Here is a 25,758-nt window from a genome sequence, read left to right on the forward strand (position 1 = left end):
GCGGGCAGGAATTGGGCATGAGATCCCCGCAGTCCGAGCGCGTGATAGAATACCAAGAACGAGAGCCCACGACGATCGAGCGCGGAGAGGACGAGGCTGGAAGGGAGAGGGGAGCAGCTGAGGCTGCGGAGAGTCACCCGGAGGGCTGAGAAGCACCGCGAATGGCTGGCTTAGTTAAGCCCCGGGGGTCTCTCCTTCCCCGCAACGGCCGAACGTCTCGAAACTTATCGCTCAACGCCACTTCCTTCCCTCGTTCATGGCCCGGACTGGGGACCATTGACTGTTGAAATATGCCTCATTGGTTTCTCGCTGTCGGTTGGTTGCTGGCTGTTTTCTAAGCTCTCATTCTCCTCGCGTCTGTCTCGAGTTCTGCGTGTCCAAAGTCAATACTCATTTATTGTTACTTCGAGTCATTCTCGACACTCGCTTATCGGTACCTCTCTGCCCTTGGTTACCAGGACAGGAACACGAGACCAGTCGTTCACTGCGGGTTTGAGGGACATACAACTAGAAAGCCTTCAATATGCGTGCGTTACTTGTTATTCATAGATTGCTCTGCTTGCTTGCAGTCTTCTCTGAGACCAATGCGCTGGCGTTGCGGTCGCAGGACGTCCTTGCGCCATTGTCTCCAAATGCGCAGATTCCGCTGGAGGATTCATCCGATCCCCCGTCCAAGCAGTTCCCCCTTCCTACTCCAGAGAAGCCTGATGAACCGATCGGCTCGATAAGCCGCACTTATGACGATTTGCTGGATGCTCTCAAGGTGATGCAGGATGACTACTTCGAGCTTTGGCAAGGCACTTGGCCCACTAGTATCGATTGGACCGCTGCCGTGCTTGGGACTCACGTCTCCGCTACCCTCTCCTCACTGACTTCTACTGCGGGAGATGTACTGTCGGACATTCTTTCAGTGAAGGCCACCGGGGGTTACAATCAATCGGAAGAAATAACCGAAAAGTATACGTTGGGATTCGAGAATCTCATTAACCATTATTTCGATCAAACCTCAGCATTCTACTTTGGCGAAGATGCCTTTGCTGTAAGAAACCAGGCCTTCGATGATATGTTATGGGTCGTTTTAGGCTGGCTGGAGAACATAAAGTTCCAAGTGTTGCACAGCGACCTGCATTACGATGACCCCTTCTCACCCAACGAAACAACAAAGCGCCTCTGGCATGGAACTCAGTTTCAGTCCCCGGCGGCTCATCGGGCACGTGTGTTCTATGGACTCGCGTCCGGAGGCTGGGACGTTTCCTTGTGTAATGGCGGGATGATATGGAGCCCTTACCTGACGCCCTACAAGAATGCCATCACCAATGAGCTGTACATAGCCGCTAGCATCGGGATGTATCTTTACTTCCCCGGGGACTTTATTGATTCACCCTTTATGGAAACCGCCCTGGACGATGAGGACTGGTCAGACGGTTATCCTCACGACCCAGCGCATCTGCAGGCCGCCATTGAGGGATATTCGTGGCTAAATGCCTCAAACATGACGGGGCCTAACGGCCTCTATGGTGACGGCTTCCACATCAGTGGTTGGAAGAGCGCCGATGACCCTGGCACGCGCAAGTGTGATGTTCTCAACACTATGGTATATACATACAACCAGGGAGTGATACTTAGCGGGCTAAGGGGACTTTGGTTAGCTACTGGTTTGCAGCAGTATTTGTTTGACGGGCACCGATTGGTCAATGATGTGCTCTTGGCTACCGGATGGCCTAACAAAGGCAGTCAGCAGTGGGAAGGGCTTGGCCGCGGAGGTGTGTTGGAGGATGCGTGCGACTCTTCCGGGAGCTGCTCCCAAAATGGACAAACCTTCAAAGGCATCTTCTTTCATCATTTGGCCGAGTTCTGCCGAGACATCCGGCCGCAGGAATTGCGTTTCCTGGCCAGCGCCAACCGCACAGGTGACGGGAAAGACGGTTGGCAGTACGTATACGAGTGGCACCAAGCACGATGCCGAACATACCGCCCCTGGATCGAGCACAACGCCAACGCCGCTCTGTTGACCAAGAATGGCGACGGCAAGATCGGGGAGTGGTGGGGAAACACCAGCGCCACCGACGTGAGTCCGCTGCCGCAGGGGGCGATCGACTATCAAAACTATGGGGCGCAGGCTGAGGGCTCGGAGGCGTTGACGGGACTTCTCCGCAGCCGTGACTCTAAGGGTCCCAGGGACGACGAGACGCTGGGACTAGATAACACACGACAGCTACATGGCTGGGGAGCTGCACCCGAGCGGTCGGGTTTCACTGAGCGCGACTATGCGCCAAATGACTACAACGATCGTGGTCGCGGACGCACTGTTGAGACACAGTCAGGAGGTGTCGCGGTACTGCGAGCATTGTACCAGTGGAAGACGACCCCGTCTCTTGCATGATCCGGGTCATTCGGCCGACGGCCTCGCACATGCTGTACCAATGGGTTTGGTTGATTGTATGTTAGGAGTTTCAGGAATACCTACCACTAGGACCGGAACAGGCGTTTGGAAGCACGATTACCTTCGTCATCTGTAGGGCGCGGCAGCCATACTTGTGCCTACGTACATACACACAGGACATTCACACATGCATCATGTGGTGATCAGCAGAACAAGTTTGCCACATCAAGTCGAAGCCAGCAGTATGGCCGTGCAATAAAACCTCCGTAGCATGCGTTAGTTGGACCCGGGGAAATGAAAAACCGGGGAAAAGAACACGACATCGTCATCAACAACATCATCGCACATGGCGGGATCACCAGATTCCATCCACCAGCTCGGCTAAACAAGCGCGCCCAGCATTTACTTGTATGAGTAAAGTAAAGTAAAATGAACTAAGTACCCAGCCCAATGGATGAATTCAGTTCATGGATTTCCTCACCTGCCGATTCGAGTCAACCCCGCGGATAATATTCTTCCTCGACAGTAAGTTAACTCACTACAGTATGCGTGTATTGTGTATGTAATTCATTCGTTTGTTAATTGGACAGGATTGGACTATCCCAATCCCTCCGTGCCGTCCCGCGTGCTTTTTCGGCCGCCGACCCGATCTTCCCCGGGGTGGCCATGTCATTTTCAATTTTCCATCTTGGATAACTAATTTGATATCTATCTATTTACTTAGACAACACAGTAAGCGGAGCGGTGGGTAAATTATTGAGTGTCTTGTCTTGGGTTGTGTGTTGTGCCGTCCTGTGCCGTGCCGTGTTGTGTTGTTATTATGTGTTGTCTATCTGATTATCTGATTAGTTGGTGGGTGAGTGAGAGAAATGGGGGTGGGTGAGGTTTTAGTTTCAGTTTTTTTTTTCTTTTTACTTTTTTTCCTTGACCGACTCTATGATATAATGGCTTGTCGTGCTTAGCTTAGCTTACTTCATAGGTGATCTGAAAGTTGGTTCCTTTTTCCTTTCTTGGAGATGAATATTAAGGAACTACTCTAGTAATCCCTTTGGGGTCGTATTTTGTTGATTTTTCTTTTTTTATTATCCTTCTTTTTCTTTTCTTTTTGTTGATGTCGTCATTGGTGGACTTTGCCTTTATTTACTCAATTACAATTTAATCTGGAAATGTGATGTTAAAAGTAAATGGGTCGATTTGGATTCCACTAAGGTGTGTGGTTGCATTGCAATGTATACTGACTGGATGACTGGTGAAACTATCAGTGAAGGGAATGTAAGATGATTAGCTAGTTAGTAAGGATAGATGATGATATCACCAGACAGCCTCATTCATTATTTTTCTTCTTCTACACTGCAACTAGTAGATAGGTAGTTACTATGACTATTGACGGAGTAACTTGAGTAATTGCAGCAAGTCAGTAACTAGGTAACGTGATATGATGAGATGAGCTGAGCTGGGTCATGTGTTTGTTTACTGTGTAACTGACTAGCTAAGTAGTTAGCGAGCTGATGAAGGTGATGTAAGCTGGAATGAAATCCAAACACACCTAACTAACTATGTGACAAGTTCGTAGTATGTATGTCAGATATTTGTTATGTTGGTTACCACTTAGGAAACATTGCTTAAATGAGTGATTAGAAGGCTAGTTAATTAGCCCTCTATTCATTTGACATATGACTCGGATTCTTCCCTAATACTAGGCAGGATATCTGCGACGTAGTCTACTCTCCACGCACTTCAGCTAAAGGCCCTGCAAAGTCAATGTATACTGTATAGATGCCTGTCTGACTATCCAATGGGTAGGATAAACTACGCACTACACCTTTTCAATATCAAACACAAACAGGTCAACCTTCTAGCATATTAGTAATCCACATCTCTAACTACGTAGTTGTTAGTAGTAGCAGCCATAGTTATTTAAACTCATTAGCGAAGTATGCGAACCCATACTATAGTAAGCTGTATTAAAGGACCCGTGGATACTCAGGCCCCATAATAGGTTGAAATGAATGAATGGGTATCTACTTACCAGAGATGAAGGAGGGGGAGGGAAACGGGTGGAAGAGGGAAAGGAAAAGAAAAAGGGAAAGCCACTACGCAAACGCATTGACCTTGTGCCCCCCCTATCCTTCCCCTGGTTGATGGTGGTGGACACCCAAGGTTCTAGGAGGAATGATTTAATTTATTCTGGAAGCACTAGGTGGAACTACATACTCCTATAATCAGTACATAATTCTCTAACCACGGGGGCAGGGTGCCTGCGCCTTGCCGACCATACGATAAGGAGGGGAAGAATGTTCCATGGGCAGACGACCCTGGTCAGTAGCAGGAGGATGTTATGGACCTGCCGGATGGGTTTAAGGGGGCGCGCGTTTCCTGGCTGACCGTTTCTGATGGCTGCGTTGGCTATTGATTGGGTTGGGTAGAAGGGGGGTGAGCGGCAGCTCGAGTCTATGTTATCAGGTGTCTCTCTCTCACACACTCTCTCTCACTCTCGCTCTCGCTCTCTTTGTGCAAGACGATCGGTGGCTTGGACGAGGTGTACTGTGTAAGGTGGTGGATGGATGGAATGTGGTATTGCTGGACAGGTCGTCCTCTGTGCTCTCTGTCTGTGGAGAGTGGATACTCGAGGGATAATCGGACAGGTCTCCTAGTGTTAATTTCCTCTGAGAGCATTGATGCTTGAACAACATCTCAGCAGGTATGGAGCCGGAGGGCTAAGTGTCAGGGTCGCGATGATCCTTCATCATCGTGCCTCAGCATCAAATGATCGGGTAAAGACATCAAGCCAGGAAGAGCCGAATTCGGGTTGGCATCATGACTGTTGGTGCTTGCTGGGAGTCTTAGTACTCGCCAGTGTCCTTATTAGCGGAGAATCCCCTCAGCCACTAGCCGATCCCAGATCGGCAGTTCTTTATCGTCACTCGCCGGGATGGCATTGGCCTTCACTGGGCTCATTGGAGCTCGCCCGGAAAGTGGACACTGGACGGAGGGGGGTGGGAAATAGCCAGGTGTCTGACTTTCGAAGACAGCACGGACAGAGTGGTTCCCGTTGGGACTGTCGTGGGGACGTGGTATGTGATATTTACATAGTTGTGTGTGAACTGTGAAGGAAAAGGGAGCGCGACAAATGGATAGACAGGTAGGGTAGGTAGACCGTAGATGATAGTGAGTGGTAGCGGGTAGTAGGCAGGAACTAAGAATAATAATGCTGGTTGTCAACCATGGAATGGCGAGTGGAGCAAGAAGGCAGTCACGCGGCCGCCCGGTCATGGTACCCTTACGTCCTCGTATCATTGGTATTCTTTCTCTGTATGTATGGTATTATTTCGGGGAATCCTCGCTTCTCTCCTTCTCGTCTGTCGCTTCCAGGAACTGCCAGAGGATGAGAAGCTGCTTCAGTGAAGTTGGGTGCCTGCTTGCTTGTCCACTATGAGGTCACGGGCTTCCCCCCTCCCTTAGGCTACTCCACTACTGTATAGTGTATACACAGTCACTAACTCTGACTGACTGGGCTTGGCTTTAACTTAGGTGCATTTCCCTGTACTGGTCTGTCGGACTGACGTGCCTATCTACCTGAATCGACTGCCGATTCCATGTTAAGCCTCCTCAGTGTGCCTCCACCTTCATACGGCGGAAGAATCCCAATCCTCATCGGGCAGTGGACAACTGTCAAAATCTCAGGACCCAAAGGGAGAGAGAGGAATGAAAAGGGTTCGGCCGTGGTCCCATCCGGTCACAAGCTCTCTCTCGCGCGCGCGCTCTTTGCTGGGTGGGGAGCGCGACTGCATGCACTGATGCGGGGGTCAAGGAACGCTTTCCACTGGCTAGTTTTGCACCCTGTTGTTCAACGCTCCCCCGGTGAATGCATCCCCTCCATCGAAAACGGAGCTCGCTCACTTGCTGCTCAAGTGCGGTTGGGGGCTCATCCTGCAGGTCTGCTCGACCTCGTGTTGATAACCGGATTCATAGGGAAAAGACGCGTCTAGCGAGGAGCGAGGAGTAGCTCCGCGGTATAGCGTACCAAGCTACCAATCTTCGAGTTGAGCTTCTCGTCCAGTAGGACGCGGAATACCGCCTTTGCAATATTTTCGCCGACCCAGCGCAACTAATGTAGCCGCCGGGGAACGTTCCGGACATCGTCCGTTGGGGCTCATGTATGCAACTGCAGCGCCTTGCTGCAAATTCGCCACGATTGTACTAGCGGTCGAGCTGAGATGCGATCTGTTCGGCGCTGGCGGTTCTTTGATAGAACCTACGAGATAACTACTAGTTGCTCCGCCCGTGACGTTGACCTGTTTCAGTTGCATCCATCAGATCGATGGGACCTGTGTGTCTTGGTGCTGATAGCGCCCGACTTCTCCGTACTTTGTCAGAGCTTCCGGGGCTGAGCCTTGCATTCAGCCAGTCAGGTACATTGCAGCACGGGGAAGTGAAAGTACCATCCGTCCAAAGGGGGTGGACAAGGAGAGACATGCCCCAGAATTTCAATTATCAAACAAGACGAGCAATGGCAACAGATAGGTCCAATGAGACTGACTTTTATGACGTTATCATCCGTCATAGTTGAAGGTTGGCCCGAGGATGAACCACGGTGAGCGGCGACGGTCTCAGCGCGCGCGCAAAGACCTTTAAGCTGCGAAAGAAAATTTTGCGCGCGTCTTCCCCGAAGCTTCACCCATGGTCGGGCAAATTCTTCTATTGAGGTTTAATTCCCACCATCTCGGATCGCGTATCGTTATTTTATTACCATTATCGTTATTATTATTATTCTTTAGTTTCATCGCACGACCATCGGAAAGCTTCCTTCGTCCTATCCTAGCAAGGCTGGAGAATTTAAACTCACACTTGCCCACTGAATCTCCTTGCACGGACGAATAGCAATGAACGAAAACCAACCCATCCCTGTCGCGCGGTAGGTGAATGAATGCATACATGGCTCCTGCCAGTTAGTAGTCTTATGTTAAGAAGGCGCCGTACGGGGTACCCCATACAGCCCAGGGGGGAAAAGGGAAAATCTGAATCACTTTCGTCACATTATCAACCCTGTGATTCGATATTCCTATGGACACATGTTCCCGAAGCGCGATGGGGAAGAGATGGATCGACAGCCTGCACATCCTTTCCTGGTTCTGCTTTGGCTGTTCGCTCCCACTCGCTCGCTCCCAGCCATGATCCGTCAGAAGGTGTGTCGAACCCGCGGGAATGGATCGTCCTGCCCCAAGCCGTTGACTTCTTTGTGGTGGAGCTTAAAATCCGACCAGAGAAGGAAAAGTACGCCAGCCCACCTCCACTACCAGATTGGGGGGGGTTGGGTCCAAAAGGACGGTACATAATCAATTCAAGCACAAAGTACAACTCCTCCGTACAGATGCATCATTTCTTTCTATTGCTGCAGGTGGGCGATAGATGTGCTTTTTTAGAAACTCGTCTACGGCAGACAAAAAGGACTAGTGATGGCAATTGCAAGACTTTTGGTTGTAACTGAGGGGGGAAAGATGCCTCCGGTTGTAGCACCGCTTAGGTGCATTATCAGCGGCACTAGTCAGGATAGCGGGAGGCACGATGAGAGAAAGGTCGAGTGAAGCATTCCGATATTGATCCTGACCCGGTCTTGCGGCGATGGAGGCAAAGCCACGAATCCGATGGCTCGATCGACGTTGCATGACCTCCCCTGAAGACTTGGTGAGAAACGTTTTGACTAGGTCCGACTGACTGACTACCATCGCCCCATTTGACGTACTGATACACTCCTATGCCCTTTTGGTGGCTTAATGATCCGCCGCCGCCTCGGCAATTGTTAGAAGGAGCTAAAGAGGAATGGAGAAATAAATGAAAGGGTCGCTTCGCATGGAGCAATGTAAAAATTTGTGACTTTCACCCAAGGGAAGGGGGTGGGAAAGTGGAAAAGGTGAGCCGTCCTACTAATGTTGGCAAGTGATGATTGATCCGTGGCAACAATAACAACAACAAGAAGGGAAGGGGGAGGGAGAAAAAAATAATCACATTGTAAAAGGGCCATCCAACCTCAGCAGCATCATGCCTCTACATCATTGCCATGGATCATCGTCATACTACTAGCGGTGGATGATGAGGATCATCGCCATTCCTCCGAGAGCGACACCTCGTTGGCGGTGATGGGTGGCCCCCTTCAGGGGATTTGGGTTCCCGCTAAGAAGGGCAGCGGCGAACCAAGGGGCGTGAATTGCTGGGTCCGACAGTCACTAACCGAACCACTGCTGAGAAAGGAACAGGACGAACCCCTAAAAGGGCAGCGGCGCCCACCAACCACGGGACGCCAGTCCGAACGGAGTCCTTTCACCGAAACATCATCCGGCGGCTTTTCTGACCAGAGAGAGTGAGGGAGAGGGAGAGAGAGAAACTGTAAGACTGAGATGTCTGCCTCTTTTTTGTTCTTTTTTAGTCGCTGTTTACGTAGTAGTGAGGTGTTATGATGTCGTATTTGTTTAGTAGTTGGATAGTTGTCTCAATGAGATTGGACTTTGTTACTCTATTCATGTGTCTCATATCTCGCTTTTCTGCTTTTCTTTTCTTAGCGTCAGTGTCTTTCCTGTCTGTACTGTCTGTCTTGTCTCTTTTTTTTTTTCCGCCTCTCTTTTTTTACATTTCTTGCCTCCCCCCGTACCCAGGAATACGGTGATAATCATTCCAGTGGCGGCCACGAGTCTTCCCACTCTTAGTGTGGTGCCGCTAATCCCCAATTGGGTAAGACCGAGCCCACCTAGGTAGCACTCCGTACTCTGTTTGTACCTCCCATACCAAATTCGGGTGAATTTCCTGCCCAAAAGTACAGCAGGCATGTACCCTCAGGGTAATTATGGGAATCGGTATGTTACCGGCTTCCCCCTGCTACCTGCCTAATTCACTCGAGGCAGGGCTGTGATTAGCCCCGCGACCAGCTCTAATTGTCACATAAATTGTGGTGGATTAGTGTCCATTTCCAGCATGACAATACTGCGTGTGGTATCTGACTGTTATACCCACTGCGACTTCATGGCCAAGCTAGCTACTGCTTTGCTGGATGAAGTACTCCGTGGTAGCTGGTTTTTAGTACTAGGTACGTGGTCCATCAGTCACGGCGCTCCTCTGAATCTAGCTAGATAGTAAGGTCAGGAAGGCAAGTCAGTCGTTAGCTACTAGTGAGTAAGTACGTAGTTAGTTAGTTAATCGTGGTGGCAGAGTATGTAAGTGGCAGTCGGAGTAAGTTACGGATATCAACCGCAGCAAAAGAGTGGTTCCTTTTTGCGTCTTTTCACGATAAATTCCCCATTATTACCTACTCGGGAGTATTCCTATTACATACCAGATCTGCCGCTGCTGCTGCACTCCTGCTTAACTTGCTTTGCTGCTGCTGCTGCTGCTCTTTTTACTTGCAAAACTGACCACGATAATTTATTATTATTTATTATTATTTCTTTCAAGGATTATTATTGCGACGAACTATTCCTACTTACAGCGACTTCCTCGACGTTCTCAATCTCCTCTACGCGTTCATACCTCTCTTTTTACTCATCTTGCTGGGTCATTCAATTTTTTTTAAGCTACTGGCTTTGCTCCTCTTTCTCCTCTCCTCTCCTCTCCTCTCTCCTGTCCTGTCCGTCGGATCTCTTGTTCTCCTCCTCCCTTTCCTTACAAACCTCTCCTCTCCACTTCCCTTCCTCCCCGACTCTCGCTGGGCTTTTCTTGACCAAGAATTCAACACACCCCCCCTTTTTTCCTTCGACTTCAATTTATCTTACGTGACTGCGAGGAAGTGTGATTGTGACAAGTACACACTACACTACACTACACTACACACAACCACCCACCCACCCACACCTTGTCGGCTCATCAAGCAATCACCAGCAGCATTATTATTCCTTCCCACTCGCAGCACTACTGCACTAACCACCACCGAACCCAACCCAAATCAGCACCAAAAACCCACCTCCCTCTTCCCCCCGTGTCCAAGTTTTTAGTCCGCCCGTTTTCGGACTGCCCAACGAACTTTCCTCAAACCCAGGTTCGACAACCTTGGATTAATCCCTAATCCTTAATTCCTATAGACTTGCCTTTCCCCAGAAAAGGAACAAAGGCGAATATAGCTGGCAATCACTTCAGGTACATACCTTGAATTGCTTTGTCCTGAAAAAAGTGGTGGTCGTCTTTTCTCTTCACCTCCCTCCCTCTCTCGCCGCCTACCCTCCCCCCCCCCGACTTTCAGTTCGCTTAACCCGGACCACGGCTTGTCGCTCTGGTCCCCTCCCCCAAGTCGCTCTCCCCTTTGACCGACTTCATTTCTCAACTCTGCCTCCCTCTCGTCGTGATCTGATCTGATCTTTTCCCTTGGGATCTCTACCTCCCTGGCAGCCGGAATCTGTTTGCTTGTTTCCAGCTGTTTTCGTTGTCCCTCCCCTTTTTTACTTTTTCCGGCCCGAGAATCCTCGACGAACAGCCGCCCTGGGAAACAAACCCACCTTTCGCTCTTACACCAGCTACCTCCAGCGACAACGCAGATCTTCCCATCTGAAGTCATCGCTAGAGGTAGTCACAGCCCAGCTGTGAAGAAGACATTCAATTGCTGTGTTTGAACAACATTATTGCGGGAGTAGTTCTATTCCGTTACCCCTCGACCGTGGAAAGCCTGCCTCAGCGACCGCCCCGAGACTTTTTCCTATTCGCTTCCAAGCCATCCTCAACCACAGAAACTCCTAAATTCAACCACCGGCGCCACCACCAGAGTCTGAAAAAACCATGGCGTCAACAGCAGATGTGCACGGTTCTTCTCCTGTGCCTACCCTGCCCCAGCCCAACGACAACGGTCGTTCACACATGTCTTCCCTCTCATCGTCATCCTCCATCTCCGACGCCGAGACAGAACGTAGAGGACGCTCAGAGAGACCTCGTATGGCCAGTCGGAAACCGAGTGCCTCGATACTAGTGCCACGGGATCATCCTGAAATCGAAATCGAAGAAGAAGAATTCCCCCCTGACGACGCGCGCGCCATGAGTCCTCGACGCAACTCGGCTGATCTGGAGCGACTGGGCAAGGAAGCCAGGCAAACATTACAAGAGTGAGTAGTCGCAACAACAATTCCCCGAAACCTCTGGCCAAGTATAGCCAGAGACAAGAAAAGGGGGGAAAAGAAGAAGCAGCAGCGATGCTAATGTGTTACGTGTTCACGGCAGACAAGCCAAGGCTCTCCAGTCTTCCCTCCAGGCGCTCGCCGAACGTATCGAAGCCGTCAAATCCGACCACGATAAGCTCGAAAGCGAAAACCGGTTCCTTCAGGACTACATCGGTGATTTAACCCGCAACATGACCAAGAGCGAAATGACAAGGAGTAGCACCAAGGTCAGAAAGTCGCAGAAATAGCTCCGGCGCCGTATCATCATCCCGGCTGTTCGATACAGATAACCGGTCGGGAATTCGCTGCCCTGGAGAAAGCGAACGATAAGATCAAATCTACGAAACTTCAAACCCTTCTATGCGATGACCTTCATGTCTCTCATTCACTACATGAATTTTCGGATTTGGTGAATGGCATCCTTCTTCGCAACATAATGCAGGTGTCTCACATATGTCGGAATGGGACGCTCTTGGCTGCTGCGCATGCTTGAGCAGCAATCCGACACGATTCATGCGCGCGAAGATCCGCTTGGACTTACTGACCCGTGTTTGGGATTCCGAAATGACATCTGCGGCTTCATCAGGTGGAACCTTGTGCAACGCTGAATCCCCGAGGTGTGAACTTTCGCAAATTGATCCCTTTCATTCGATTCGTTTCTTCACTCTACTGGACGGACTTGGATCGTGCAACTGGGACATGGCGGTTGATCACAATGAACAGCCCCATTACCTTCACCCCGAAATTGCTACCCGACGACCCTGGATTCTTTTTTTCACTTCGCGCTACGGTCGCCCACGTCAATGCGCTCCGCGTGTGGTTGGGAATTCGCAGAGGCTGCTGCGGTCGTGACATCATCCACACATGCCGGGGGTTACCAGGGAATTTGATCGACGCCTACCGTCTTGGCAGCGATCCGGTGCACGACTCAGACATACTCTTCTGTGCTCTGGTCTTACCTTTCTTCTGTTCATATTCTGTTTTTTAACCTTTTTCCTTTTCCCTTTTTCTTTCTCTTTTCTCTTTTTTCTCTTATGCCGTCTATTCTTCCTTTCCTATCTGTCATATCATACCGGAGGCTTTGTGTATTGGCATAGCACGCGCGGCGTTGGGACACTTGACTGGGAACCGTTTACTTAGACTTGTTGTGTTCATTTCATCTCTTTCTGATATTTGGAACCGCACTGGGCGCATTTGTTTGCAAAGGTCTGCAAAAAGGCGGGAAAGCATTTTCACGGAGCAGCCAATCTTCATGTGGTTTACATCATCCTCATCCTCTCCCCATCCTGTGTCATCGCCGCCTCTCCTCAATCCCCAATCTCACCCTTTCCCCTTCCCCCCGTCCTCTTCCCGCCCATTTCCCAATCGCCTCTTTGCCCATCAACTTGTATATTGGAATCGTCCCGGACTGACGATTCAGATTCGACTTGGTTTGATTTTCGTTTGGCTCTGAAGACATTTGCTTACATACCCAGAAGCGAGCGGTTGATACATTAAATAAGATACAAAATTGTCGAAATTCGTCCTGTAGCAGTAGTGGTTTGATGTAGTAGACCGATGTACGTATGTTGCGACGACTACGGAGTATGAAGTATACTGGACTCTGTCCGATGTCTGGAGCAGGCAGTTTGTAGTCTCCATTCCTGCTAAGTTATCACACCGCATTTTTGCTTCCCTTGACAGTTGACAGCTCGACACGTCAATGGGGTGATCCCTACACCTTACCCACCCACACTAAAAGTCCTTTCATCAAACCAGAAATTATAACTGACAAACTCCCGTTTCATACCTGTCAACTGGGACCTTCCATCACATACTGAAATAGTCGTATCGTACGTTTGTCTGTTTATACCATCCCTTCCCCTTCCTTAAGGCGGTATTGATCAAGGATCAATCCTCCCTCCCCACTTCCCTTGTTAGTAGTATAATTTCATAAAGTACGGAGTGAGTAAATACGATGTATACTAGATCGGGATCTAGCTATTTACCATCGTACTTTTCTAGACGCCGTTTTCCCAAGTTGGTCAATCGTGAAATTTACCTTAAAGATGATAAATAAGTACGAATATACATAATACATTCATACATTCTCTCATGCCCTTACTCATTGACCTTGATTAGTTAGTAGTAACGGTGCGCAGCAAGGTACTTCATCGTCATCATCATCATCATCAGAATACTCATGACCGAGTAAAGTTCTAAGCATTGTTTACAATTTAATAAGTACACTTCAATACCATGATAATCATGTACAGAGTAAACCTAATCTAACTGTATATCCCCAAAATATTTTAACATGAAAGATGATGCGCAAAATATAGAGTAGATACATACTTAGTTGGACTTAATTGGGACCTATTCTAGACCAAGAGCAACTACCTACCTCGTCACCAACACACAAAGCGATCATCCTACTATCCTAATAACTATAGTACTCCAGTACATAGTATAAATCCAGGGATCTCTTAAGTTGAAACCAAAGAATACGTACATACATTATACTCTTCTATCCTCATTCATTTGTGTAAGTCTACCACCACACCACCACTACGACTAGTCTAAGGTATAGAAGTATGTTATTGATTGAAACTCAACTTAAAAACTAGATTCTACAAAACTCGAGCAAGTCATATACCTGTACTATTGATTAGCTACCAGTGATCTAAATCACCACACTCCATAGTTAGTCCATCTACCTTACCTTACATAGCTCGCACCTAAAACTTCACGCCAAGTAAAGGATCAATGTATGACTTACCTAGCCAACTAACTAGTTACCAGGATTAAAGTACGTACATAAGCAATCCAATCTATAATAAACTTAGTTCCATACATACATACATGCATAATTTATAAGGAAACTTAAGATGTGATCTATAGTTGCTACTACTACTATAGACTAGACCAGATCCTACTAGACTAGCTTTCTAGAGTCAAAACGAAGGGGAAAGGAAGGAAAACGGAAAACTCTACAATGCTGCATTCTGCATATTGCATACTGCACAGTACTTTTTGGTCGAGGGATTCAAAGTGGTTGGATGGATGGATGGATGGTATGCATGTATGCAATGTGCGTTGTATGCAATAAGGACGGAATCCCGAGTAATAAATACAGAATACAGTATACAGTGCTCCCAGAAGGGGGAGTCCGGAGTATCCGCGAGGGATAAATGAATGAATGCATGCATGCATGTTGGTTTATTCATAGAATGGGTTCACAGACCGGGGTTTGGTTCGTTGTTTGGTTTTTTACCCCGTACTTTCGGAACTTTCATACCTCATTCTCTTGCTGTATTGGGAGAATTGACAGCAACCTGTCTACTGCTTTGATCATAAATTTCAAATTTCTTTAGCCACTGCCGGGCTTTAGATCTAAACTCAGCTAAGGCGACAAACAAACGCCGTACGTGGCACAAGGTGGGTAAAACCAAGAGAGTTCGGGAAACAAGAGTCAAATGTCCTGGTGGGGATTGACTGACTAGTGTGGAAGTGCGGGTGGATGGCAAGGGAAAGGTATTCTTTAAGGGGGGGAATTGCGACAATAGGCAAAAATCGAAATCATAAAGATATGAAAGGAAGCCCCGCGAAAATCGGAGGACATAGAGACCAGACCGAGACCACTGGCGGCATCAAATGAAGCCACCAAAAGGCCAGCAGGGACGAAGAAGGCGGCGAGAGATCCAAAAGCATGACTCCAAAGTTCATGACCTTGTCAGCCAGTGAATTGGCCAACAAGGCCCCATCCCCGTCCGGGCTCGCCGGATAGAAAACGAACCCCAAAGCGCGCAATGGCTTCATCATCCCTCTTCCGACCCCAGGCCTTCTGAGTCTGAGATCCAGATTGTCGGCCGGCCGACCCTATCCAAGTCCGAACGCGAGTCCTTCGTCATCTTTATTTGATTTACTCGGCGGGCTTCTCGCCCTCAGCGGGGGCCTCATCCTTCTTCTCGGCGGGGGCGCTCGCCTCAGCGGCGGGCTCGGCCTCGGACGAGGTCCACAGAGTCTACCAACAGTTAGCACGGTCCATAAACACCAAGTGCGACCGCATCAACTTACCAGGTTGTCTCTGAGGAGCTGCATGATCAGGGTGGAGTCCTTGTAGCTCTCCTCGCTCAGGGTGTCGAGCTCTGCAATGTCCGTTAGCCTCGCGCTTAATGGTCCCAGCACTAGCCTCCACACGTACCAGCAATAGCATCGTCGAAAGCGAGCTTGGCCAGGTGGCAAGCCTGGTCGGGGGAGTTGAGGATCTCGTAGTAGAAGACGGAGAAGTTCAGGGCGAGACCGAGACGGATGGGGTGGGTGGGAGCAAGGTCGGTCTGAGCAACCTCAGTGGCGGCCTTGTAGGCCTCGAGGGAAGCATCGGCGGCACCCTTGCGGCGGTCGCCGACGGCGAACTCAGCAAGGTAACGGTGGTAGTCACCCTTCCTAAGAGACGAGAAGAAACACGGTCAGTCATGAATCGCGATCGCATCGAGTGGGACAACGCACATCTTGTGGTAGAAGACCTTGGACTCGCCGCTCTGGGCAGAGGGGATCAGGTGCTTGTCGAGAACCTCGAGGATATCATCGCAGATCTTGGCCAGCTCAGCCTCGATCTTCTGACGGTACTCCTTGATGAGGGAGACCTGGGACTCGTTGCCCTTGGACTCTTCTTTTTGTTCGATGGAGGTAACGATTCTCCAGGACGCACGACGGGCACCGATGACGTTCTTGTAGGCGACAGACAGGAGATTCCGCTCCTCGACGGTGAGCTCTACATCGGCGGAGGCAACGACCTTCATGTTCTCGACCATTTCTGTGGGTAACCAAGCGGCCATGTTAGTAGGCCGCGAAGTTGAGCGGTCGGAAAGAAGGAGAATGACGCACCTTCGTAGCGCTCAGCCTGCTCGGCGAGCTTGGCGAGGTAGACAGCATCTTCGTGACCCATTGTGAAAGATTATCTGGATGAGAGAAGAGACGATGTTAGTGGGCGAGATTTGCGAATAAATAGATTTCCGGATATAGAGAGCGGGCGACTGGGGGAGAAAGCGCCACAGTAGACAAGAATCGATAGTGCAGAGAAGCGAGGGGCAGGGAGTCACAGGGCAAAAGTGAGGCTGTGAAGTCAAGTGGTGCAAGGAACACGAAAGCGATAACGCCTCCCCTCCTCTTCCCTGATTTATCGGGAAATCCCCGTCATACGTATCAGGTCTCCCAGCATCATGAGGGCGGCTTGAAGGAAGAAAGAAGAAAATATTAAGTCGTCTTCCCCCCAGCCATCATGACCCCTAATCATCTCGCAACCCCCCAAGACCAGGATGCATTGCGACGATCGGGCGAGGCTTGGTAACAGCGGGTGGTGATTCAGCCGGATCCTCCACTCAGCTAGCCGTGGACTGCCTGCGGCGTTGCGTGCCAGAGCGCAGTTCTAGACGGGCGGCCATGGAGGGGAGAGGGAACGAGGATCCCTCCTCGCAACCTCTCTTACCTCTCCAGCCAGACTCGGCCATTCAGCGCGCGTACCCATGTCCGGAATAAAGTCCTGGACGTGCAGAGCCTCCAGCCGCCAACACCCCGCCATTTGCGATCGGGATCGCGGCCAGAAAAGGAGGGGGGGAAAGCGGCGGACGACGCTGAAAGGAGGGGATGGGCATTGGAATTGTCTGGTACGCGGAAGGGGAGGGGAAATGACACGGCAAGGGAAATGAAGAGAAAGAGGCTTACCTGAGATGAAGCAACAGATAGGAAAAGATGTATTCTATAGTCTGACAAGGAAAAGAGAGAGGTTAGAGGGAATTGAAGGAGAGTTAAGTTGGACGGAGGAACAAATTTGGGGGGGTGGAAGATTTAGGCGTGGTCGAGTCCTGGTCTTTTTGTTTTCCTTTTTTAATTTAAGGAATGGGGGGGAGGGAGGGAGTGGGAGTAGTATGACTTAAGCAGGGGGAGGGGGGGAACAAGTGGATGTGGATGGGAGAGGCAGAGAAGGAGACGGGGATTCGGAAAAGGGTAAAGTACGGACCAAGAGGAGATAGAAAAGAGACGAGAGATGAGTTTAGTCAGAATGACCGAGGAGAGAATGTGGCAGTAAAAGTAGCAGGAGAGAGAGAGAGAGAAAGGATGAGAGACAGCAGTAGTTGGAGAGAAGTTAGTTAGGCGGGAAAGAGGGGAAGAGAGAGAGAGAGAAGGAGGAGAAGGAGGAAGAGAGAGAGGGAGAGGGAAAGTGGAATTGGGAATTAATGGCCAGCCAGCCGGAAGGGGGTGGGAGTCGGCCAGAAAGGAGACAGACAGACAGACAGACACAGAGAGTTGGCGGTCACTGGCCAGGAATCCTCAGCAGCAGCAGCAGCAGCATCATCATCATCATTATCATCATCATCTCCTCTATTTCTCTCTTTCTGGTCTTTACTCCAATTCTCCCTACTAATCATACTATGTGCCCTCCCCCATACTTTCCTAACTCAAGACAGGTAACCCAAATGGCCAGCCCATGATGGAGTCGGTCTTACACACCATCATTCCCCGATTCCGGCCCCGACTAATTCTACTACTGACGATTATTGCTACTAATAATACCAAGAAACCACAGTAATTATTGACCCTCTCCCAGTGGGTTTCCTCCTCTGTGACGGGGGGTGGAGGGAGACAAGACACACCTTTCACGGGGTAGAGACGCAGAGAACCCGAAAGAATCCCGGCGGTCATTCTTCTGGCCTGCCTTCAGTGCCTTGTCTGGGAGCTACGTAGACCCAACTAACTACAACTTACTGCACATCATGGCTGTCTTCTATGATGCCACCCCATCCAATGGCATACCTTGAGAATGTAGATAGAAAGAAAAGGAAGATTCTCAAGGCATACAATAAATGGTATTGGTAGATAGTAGTAGATAGATAGATTCTCAACTGGTCCATCCCTAACCATTCAATCCAACCTAAGAAATGAGATTGGTCTCCTGAACTCCAAGTCTTGACGCCCATCTCTTTCTCAGCCAGACTCTCTCTCTCTCTCTCTCGCCGTTCTCTCCTCATCCTGTCGGGTCTGGCTTTGTGTGGTTCGGTGGGCCCTCCCAGCGTCATCCCTATTTCACCTCCGCCAATCGTCCCGCCCACCAACTGAGATCCCAGACCATCGCCGAACCAGATGGATTGGCAGCGGATCATTAATTGGAAGGGGGGGGTCAAGACCAGAAGTCGTTAGCCATCGGATGACGCTCGGGGCCACTCTATCTATCTATCTATTAATCTGCTTCTAGCCTTCTAGTTCCAGGAGTCTAATTAGTGATTATTGATTGATGAATTGATTGAACTGGGTCAGGGATTCCTTCTGGAACCTCGGGGAATATTAGTACTGTGTGATGATGGCGCTGCACTATTTATTAGGAGGCGATCCTATAATCCGCGTCCGCGCATCATCATCGTCATTCAGGGATCTTGCGACTATTTACAGAGTACGTAGGAATGCTCATTTTGTTACCATCTGGGAGCAGCACTCTTTGCTCTTCTACTCAGTAGATAGAGTAACGAGCAACCATAACCATGGATGGATCAACAATAATGCGTAGCTTGTCAAGTTTCCATCTCAACATCCCAACACCGCCCCCATAACCATAACTTACTCCGTACTAAGTTAGTTAGGCACCATCCCATCCCGTCACTTGACACTCACCTGACCTAGACAAGGACCACCCGCTGACTCACCCACCCATTCTTGTCCTGTTCATCACATGATCGCCCTCCATGATCCCACCCGGCAACCAACATCGACGTCATCCGCGCCCGGTCTCGACACCTTAGGTAATCTCAGCCTGCCAACCCGGTTGCATTAATGACTTGACTTCCACTTAAGTACCTGACAGTCTTACTCTCTTAGCCTGTACCTCATTCTCCCTCTCATTGAACGTTCCATCCATCTAACGAATCTGTCAAACCACCTGACCTTTCATCCGTAACCTACTTTACCTACCTTATCATCCATCACAGCAAAAGCATAACCACAACCATAACAACCATGTTCCGTCAATCCATCACCAAGTCCTCTTCCCGCCTCCTCACCTCCACTACCACTACCACTGCTACTCGTTCCTTCTCTGCTCTCGCTCCCAGAATGGGTGCTGGCGATACCGGTGCTCCCCGGCCGGGCGGTTCTCAGCATGCGTACGTTCATACCTTCTATCCACTTACTTCATATCATTATCTACTAGAACAGCATATGACATCATCATCATCATCAGTGGACTAACCTAGCTGAATTTGAAACAGTGACTCGTTCGTCAAGCGCGAAGCCGCTCAGGAGGCCCTGTATGTTCGTGAGAAGGAGATGGAGAAGTGCGTATACCTATCCCACCACAACAAGAAGAAGAAAAGAGGAAGGGAGAAGCTAACATGGTATAGGCTCCGTGCCCTGAAGGCCAAGCTCAATGAGCAGCGCAAGCACCTTGATGAGCTGGATAAGCACATGTACGTCTTACTACCTACCTATTACCTACCCTTTCCTTCTGTATGGTATCTGTTTGTTGCTGGGGTTGGATGGCTAACGGGCTATATGCTATGAAACAGTGACGATTTCACCAAGAACCAGGGTGGCGAGCAGAACTAGATAATCTATCCTCTACTCTACTCTACTCTTCCCTTTTCTTGTGTGTTCCTATCATATGGATGATGTGATGATCGCTACCTACCTACCTATCTACCTAACATAGCCTTACTCTACTATTATCGAGGAATGCGGAGCGAAATTCGAATCGAATCGGATCAACCAGTCAGATCAGAGCTTTCTATATGCTGTTAGCATGAATACATAATACATGTCTACTTACATACGCAAACATGTAATCTCTCTCTCTCTCTCTCTCTCTCTCTCTCTCTCCTCTCCTCTACATTTCTACAATACATTACACAGCATAGCCGAAATATCCACAAACATACATTCATGGCGATTATCATTATTCCCATTCCATTTCATTGTATTTCATTGCATTGCAAGAGACTCCAGTAGTAGCAGCAGCATGAAACAACAACAACAACAACAGTAGAAAAAGAATAAGAAGTTGAAAAGAGAACAACCAATCCTTGTTTAGAAAACCAACCCGTACCGTTGTTTACAGAAAAACAATCCACACCTCTTCTTCGTCTTCATATCTTCAACTCAACTACCGACGTCCCATATAAGAGCGGTAGAAATCATCCGCGGCACTACCGCCCATAGTGGAGCTGCCCAGACCATACCCGAACCGCGAAGAAAGGGACTGGCCGGCCTTCTGTGCGGCGTCAACCTTGGCCTGGAGCTCGGTGGTGCCTTGGTCGATGACTTGCAATTGTGCAAGGTGGGAGTTGAGGATGCGGACGATTTGCGAGATCTATTCATCACGTATACATTAGCACAAGCATACAAATTATACGGTCTCCAAGGGGAAAGGGGAAACGTACCGGCTCGTCAGCTTTGTTCGTCTTGCTGAGGGTCGAGGACGCGCCGTTGACTTCTTCAATCATGCTGGTCAGATCCTTGCCCATCTCGTCCAGGCGCTCCGAGAGCTTCTCAGCCATTTTGTATCTGTTTTTGTTTTCCCTGTTAGTATCATAGCAAAACAAAAGTAGAGATGTTTTTTATGGGCAAGTAACGTACGTCCGTTCACGCTCCTGGTCAGGTCCCTGGAGAGTTTCGCCAGGTCCGACTTGCTTGGAAATCATCTCGTCCACTTCACGCTCGTACCGGTCGAGCCACGAGCTGAGCTCTTCCTGCTGACCCTCAACGGACGCCAGCTGACGCTCCACTTCTTGAGTCGCGCGCTCAGCGTCCACCGTGCTGCCGTACAGTTTCTGTACCTTGGTGCCGTTCTCAACCAGCATCCGATCCCATTCTGCTACCTTCTCTGCTTGCTCGCGGAAGTCCTTCTGGTACTTGGTCAAGTCCGTCGCCCACCGGGTGATGATCTCATCCATAGTCTTGTTCTTCAGGCGGGACTGCGCGGGAGGAGTCGGCCCGGCAGTGGATGCACCGAGACCAAGGCCGCCAGTGGCGGTGGTTGTGCCAGTTGCGCCTGCTGTGCCGGTGGTCGCTGAAGAAGTGGCGCCCGAGGTAGCGGTCAGGGAGGGCTTGTCCCCAGCCGTCGTGGCAGAGGAGGCTCCAGCAGCAGTGCTAGCTGGCTGTGTAGAGGGGGTAGTGCCCGCGGGCTTACCGAAGAGGCCGCCGGTGGCTGCCGCGGGCTGCGTCGCGGGAGCTGCGGTAGCTGTAGTGGCTGGAGCGGTTGTTGCCGTAGACTTAGCGCCACCGAGTGCACCACCGAACAAACCTCCACTGGGGGCGGGTGTCGAGGAGGGAGTCGCGGACGAGGATGCTCCACCTAGGGCTGGGAAGAGAGAGGAAGTCTGTGGCGCGGCAGACGATGCAGCTGGAGTTGTAGAGGTTTGAGGGGTCGAGGACGGAGTTCCCAGAGAGGGGAAGACTGGCTTGGTGGCATCAGCTCCAGCTGATGGAGCTTTGAAGAGAGAAGATGCTTGCGCACCAGCTCCTGCTCCTGCTGCCGGGGTTGTCGTCGTTGATGGTGCCCCCGGTGCCTTTCCAAAGAGGGTGTTTGGAGTGCTGTCGTTGGCGCTCGTTGCCGCCGGTTTGGCGTTTCCGAACAGGCTGTTCCCCGTTGAAGGTGCCGGATTCGTACCAAAGAGAGGTTTCTGCGCTGTGTTCGGCCCACCGAAAAGACCTCCAGTTGCTGGCTGTTGCGTAGTATTGGAGGTAGAAGTTGTGGTGTTTGTGTTGGCGTTTCCGAACAGCGACGGGGTAGTGGTAGCGGGGGCTGTAGCGGTAGTAGACGACGGGGCAGCCGATGAGGTGGTTGAGGTAGTCGAGGTGGCCGAATTCGCGTTTCCGAAGAGACCGCCAGGCTTTTGTGCTCCCTGTCCAAAGAGCGTCTGTGTCTGTCCAGTCGCGCCCTGCGGAGGAGGACCGGCGGGCGTTGTGGACGAGGCATTGCCGAACAAAGAGCCCCCTGTTTGACCGGGTGTAGAAGTAGCGTTGCCAAAGAGGCCCCCTGCAGGCTTTGGGGCATTTCCAAACAGTCCGCTCGTAGCTGTCTGTCCCGAGCTACCAGCTTCGGTCGACTTGTTGGGAGTCTGTGATGCGTTGCCGAACAACGGTGTCTGACCGGTGGCTCCAGGCTTGCTCTGAGTTCCGAAACTGAAAGGCGACGAAGTACCAGTGCCTGCTCCAGTTCCACTGCCAGCTGCGCTCCCGAACAAAGAAGGAGAAGAAGTGCCGCTCGTCGGAGCTCCGATGTTTCCAAAGAGCGTGCCGGAGCCAGCGCTCGAGCCAGAGTTCGTGGCACCAGATCCGAAAAGACCTCCCTTATTCGCGCCGCCAGGGGCCGAATCGAAAGAAAAGAGGTTGGACATGGTGTTGAGTGGGTAACAACAGGGATTAACAGGGCTGCCCTGGAGGTGGGAAAAAAAGACAAAACAGTCAGTCGGAACGGGTTTGAGATGAGCTGAAAGTGAAAGCGAACCAACACTTACTGCGCCCGGGGATGAGGTGCCCTATGAAGACAGGAACTTCAATTCGGCCTGAGCGTAAAAATCGCGCCGTGCTTGTCCAAACACAGGCAGAGACAATCGACAGTGGATGTCCTGAACTATGAATTGGAGGTTGATTGATCTTCTTTGCTGGGCCGCGCTTGTCGCGGCAGGCGGCAAGGCTTTACGCCTCAGGCATTAAATATATGTACTGTGGCAGACTATCTTGATGCCTGAGTGCCTTGGTGCCTCAGATGATGTCGCCTGAGCCTTCGGGTGCCTCAGGCCACGTTCGAGACTCACGTCGAACCCGACGATCAGAAGGACAGCATCGTCCCCCCGTTTCATATCCATTCTCCCCTGGCTTTTCGGGACTCAGACTCTCTCACGAGCCTCTGCGTTCTTGTCTGCATGATCTACAATTCCCAATATTGATTGCTCCTAATGTCCGAACGGATTTCCCGTCCGTCTAGTCCATACTTGGAGCCCCCGAGGAAGAGCGTGGAGTTGGAAGACCCGGGGGCTCAGGATTCTGGTAAGCAGCACAGTCTAGCACTGGGCATCCAATGGCTCCGGAATTAATATTTCTTTTACAGCTACGAACAGTGATGACGAACATTTTTCAGACGCCAGCGAGGGCCACCAACGCCCTGAATCCCACCCGCCGTCCGGCCGCGCTTCCCCTATCCCCTTAACCCGTGTGGAGAAGGTCGACGAGGAACCCTCGCATGGGGAGGTGCCTGGGACCGCCGCGTATGAAATCAGGGACCAGGATGCTGTTCCCGACCAAATTGAAGTTATCCCGGAGGGTTCACGCAGCAGAAGTGCTTCAGCTAGCGGCGAACGGCCTGTAACTCCGACATCAATCCCGCGGACAGTGGTTGAGAAAGTCGACTTAGATCAGCCCAGTCATGGCGATATTCCCGGCACCCCAGCTTATGAGAAAAGAAGGGCAGACGCGGTACCCGATGTAGTGAAGAAGGCGTCGGATTCAGATGATCCGTCTCCTGTACCGGGGTCCTTCGAGGCCAGTGCGGCCGACACACCTGTTCCCGAGACTCTGCTTTCGCGCGTGGAATCCAACGAGGACAATGTCGAAGAAGAAGGTCCTGTTGCTCACCAACCAAAACCGATTGATCCGGAGCCAGACCATACCGAGACCATCCCCGATACACCAGGTAAGCCGGATTTCGGTTGAATTACGACATAAGTTTCAGGGACGATTGACCAATTCAGATTCGCCTGCAAGCCATCGAAGTCACACCAGCCGAGAATCGTCAGTAAACGACGCAGCAGCCGTTGATACGGCCGGAGCAGACGAGTTCGACGATTTTGCCGAGGAGCAAGAAGATGACGACTTTGGAGACTTTGACGACTTCGACGATGGCTTCCAAGAGCCTATGGAGGCTGTCGAGGACGAACCAGCAGAAATACAGCCCTCGCAGCCTCCCACACCCCCTTCAGTCGTGCGCAAACCACCAAACACCAACATTCATAAGACATGCTAAACTTTGATTCCAGCCCCCTCTACTCGACCTTGACGCCATTCCCTCCCTTGCAGACCTTCACACCACCCTCTCCGACTCCCTCGACCGCCTCTTCCCCAGCACCAAAGACACCGTCAGCCTGCAGCCCCTCGACCCAATCCCCAACCCCACCGCCATCTTCAGCACTGAGCGCTCCCTCTCCCTCTGGTCTCAACTAGTGGCCCCTCCCCCACTCCAGCCCCAAAATTGGGTGAAATCCCGCATCCGGCGGCTTTTCCTAGTCTCACTTGGTGTGCCCGTCGACCTAGACGAGATCCTCCCAGCTTCCAAGCAGAAGAAACTCATTCTCCCCTCTATCAACCTCGACGACACGCGTCGCTCCTCCACCCCACCAACCGCACACTCCCGCTCCCAAAGCCTAGCAGCCAAGCGCGACAGCACACAAAGTGGCCCCGGCAGCCCAGGCCCCAACCAACAATCTCGAACCCGAACCTCTCGCCGGCGAGAACCCTCCCCGCCACCCGAATTGGATCTCCCGGCCGTACACCGCTTGTGCGCAACCACCGATGCAGCTCTGCACGGCCTAACAGACGGAGAACTTCGCGGACATGTGCAGGAACTTGAGTCGGCAACGTTACGTGCAAGCTCGGTACTAGAGTACTGGTTGAAACGATTGGACGGACTCGTCAGTGAAAAGGAGGCGTTTGAAGGCGTGATAGAGAATTTGGTCAGTCATGCTAGGCGAGTTCGGAAGTGAGTTGGTAGACATGATAACCGTCTGTTATTGTGATGATGTGTGATGTGATGTCTTGTGATGAGATGTTGATAGATCGATATAAATATGACTATTAATTTAATGATTATACATATGTTACTTTCACCATCTACTTCTTTGTTATTTTCCCCCCTACATATACTAGCAAGGGTTGCATACATTTTATTTAGTAGTTCGCTTGTGCTTGTAATAGCAAGTAAGTAGTAGCCATCAATTCGATATTATTTGAGTATCTACAACTACTTCGTTACTATTAGTATAATTTTAATTCTGCTGTCGCGGCACTAGTGCTGCCAGTGGTCACTTGTGTAATTTTCCAGAAGCAAACAATGGGTCAGTAGTAGTAGTAGTAGTAGTATTCAAGCAGTAGAATATCTCACTAACGTAAACAACGGTCGGACGGGCCACACGGTTGGGCGGGCCATCCTACTATCCCATATAAAAGATGCCTTTTTAATTCTTTTATATATCAACCAATACTGCTTTAAAAAACCTCTAACTTTGT

General features: G+C 50.5%; 8 protein-coding genes across 8 annotated transcripts; 5 read left to right on the forward strand and 3 right to left on the reverse strand.

The window, feature by feature from the left end:
• Positions 1 to 523: 523 nt before the first annotated feature.
• Positions 524 to 2,383, forward strand: ASPBRDRAFT_123910 (putative glycosyl hydrolase; the record flags this gene model as incomplete). The annotated part of the gene is made up of 1 exon (XM_067617646.1): positions 524 to 2,383. The coding sequence occupies one exon, from the start codon at positions 524 to 526 to the stop codon at positions 2,381 to 2,383; it is 1,860 nt and encodes a 619-aa protein (XP_067480059.1).
• A 2,013-nt stretch (positions 2,384 to 4,396) lies between these two features.
• ASPBRDRAFT_54605 (uncharacterized protein) lies at positions 4,397 to 5,819 on the forward strand (the record flags this gene model as incomplete). The annotated part of the gene is made up of 7 exons (XM_067627261.1): positions 4,397 to 4,520; positions 4,610 to 4,705; positions 4,822 to 4,936; positions 5,055 to 5,206; positions 5,376 to 5,461; positions 5,573 to 5,657; positions 5,791 to 5,819. The coding sequence occupies 7 exons, from the start codon at positions 4,397 to 4,399 to the stop codon at positions 5,817 to 5,819; spliced, it is 687 nt and encodes a 228-aa protein (XP_067480060.1).
• Positions 5,820 to 10,291: 4,472 nt separating this feature from the next.
• ASPBRDRAFT_554851 (uncharacterized protein) lies at positions 10,292 to 11,028 on the reverse strand. The gene has a single exon (XM_067627395.1). It carries the CDS (start codon positions 10,917 to 10,919, stop codon positions 10,437 to 10,439), a length of 483 nt encoding a protein of 160 aa, XP_067480061.1. The 5' UTR covers positions 10,920 to 11,028; the 3' UTR covers positions 10,292 to 10,436.
• ASPBRDRAFT_554844 (short coiled-coil protein) lies at positions 11,029 to 11,862 on the forward strand. Its single transcript, XM_067627394.1, has 2 exons — positions 11,029 to 11,457; positions 11,573 to 11,862. Exons 1-2 carry the CDS (start codon positions 11,138 to 11,140, stop codon positions 11,757 to 11,759), a joined length of 507 nt encoding a protein of 168 aa, XP_067480062.1. The 5' UTR covers positions 11,029 to 11,137; the 3' UTR covers positions 11,760 to 11,862.
• A 3,550-nt stretch (positions 11,863 to 15,412) lies between these two features.
• On the reverse strand, positions 15,413 to 16,438 carry artA (14-3-3 adaptor artA; the record flags this gene model as incomplete). Its single annotated transcript, XM_067617640.1, has 5 exons — positions 15,413 to 15,514; positions 15,568 to 15,638; positions 15,695 to 15,936; positions 16,000 to 16,306; positions 16,378 to 16,438. The coding sequence occupies 5 exons, from the start codon at positions 16,436 to 16,438 to the stop codon at positions 15,413 to 15,415; spliced, it is 783 nt and encodes a 260-aa protein (XP_067480063.1).
• Positions 16,439 to 19,263: 2,825 nt separating this feature from the next.
• On the forward strand, positions 19,264 to 20,189 carry ASPBRDRAFT_554932 (uncharacterized protein). Its single transcript, XM_067627396.1, has 5 exons — positions 19,264 to 19,283; positions 19,360 to 19,643; positions 19,749 to 19,814; positions 19,881 to 19,946; positions 20,046 to 20,189. The coding sequence occupies exons 2-5, from the start codon at positions 19,498 to 19,500 to the stop codon at positions 20,083 to 20,085; spliced, it is 318 nt and encodes a 105-aa protein (XP_067480064.1). The 5' UTR covers positions 19,264 to 19,283; positions 19,360 to 19,497; the 3' UTR covers positions 20,086 to 20,189.
• A 449-nt stretch (positions 20,190 to 20,638) lies between these two features.
• ASPBRDRAFT_123473 (putative nucleoporin Nsp1) lies at positions 20,639 to 22,874 on the reverse strand (the record flags this gene model as incomplete). Its single annotated transcript, XM_067617603.1, has 3 exons — positions 20,639 to 20,845; positions 20,916 to 21,039; positions 21,112 to 22,874. 3 exons carry the CDS (start codon positions 22,872 to 22,874, stop codon positions 20,639 to 20,641), a joined length of 2,094 nt encoding a protein of 697 aa, XP_067480065.1.
• A 433-nt stretch (positions 22,875 to 23,307) lies between these two features.
• Positions 23,308 to 25,360, forward strand: ASPBRDRAFT_42553 (uncharacterized protein). The gene is made up of 4 exons (XM_067624825.1): positions 23,308 to 23,526; positions 23,588 to 24,169; positions 24,228 to 24,457; positions 24,513 to 25,360. Exons 1-4 carry the CDS (start codon positions 23,436 to 23,438, stop codon positions 25,233 to 25,235), a joined length of 1,626 nt encoding a protein of 541 aa, XP_067480066.1. The 5' UTR covers positions 23,308 to 23,435; the 3' UTR covers positions 25,236 to 25,360.
• The last annotated feature ends 398 nt before the right edge of the window (positions 25,361 to 25,758 follow it).

This window comes from Aspergillus brasiliensis (genome assembly GCF_001889945.1).
Source record: "Aspergillus brasiliensis CBS 101740 unplaced genomic scaffold ASPBRscaffold_5, whole genome shotgun sequence".
Lineage (NCBI taxonomy): Eukaryota > Fungi > Ascomycota > Eurotiomycetes > Eurotiales > Aspergillaceae > Aspergillus > Aspergillus brasiliensis.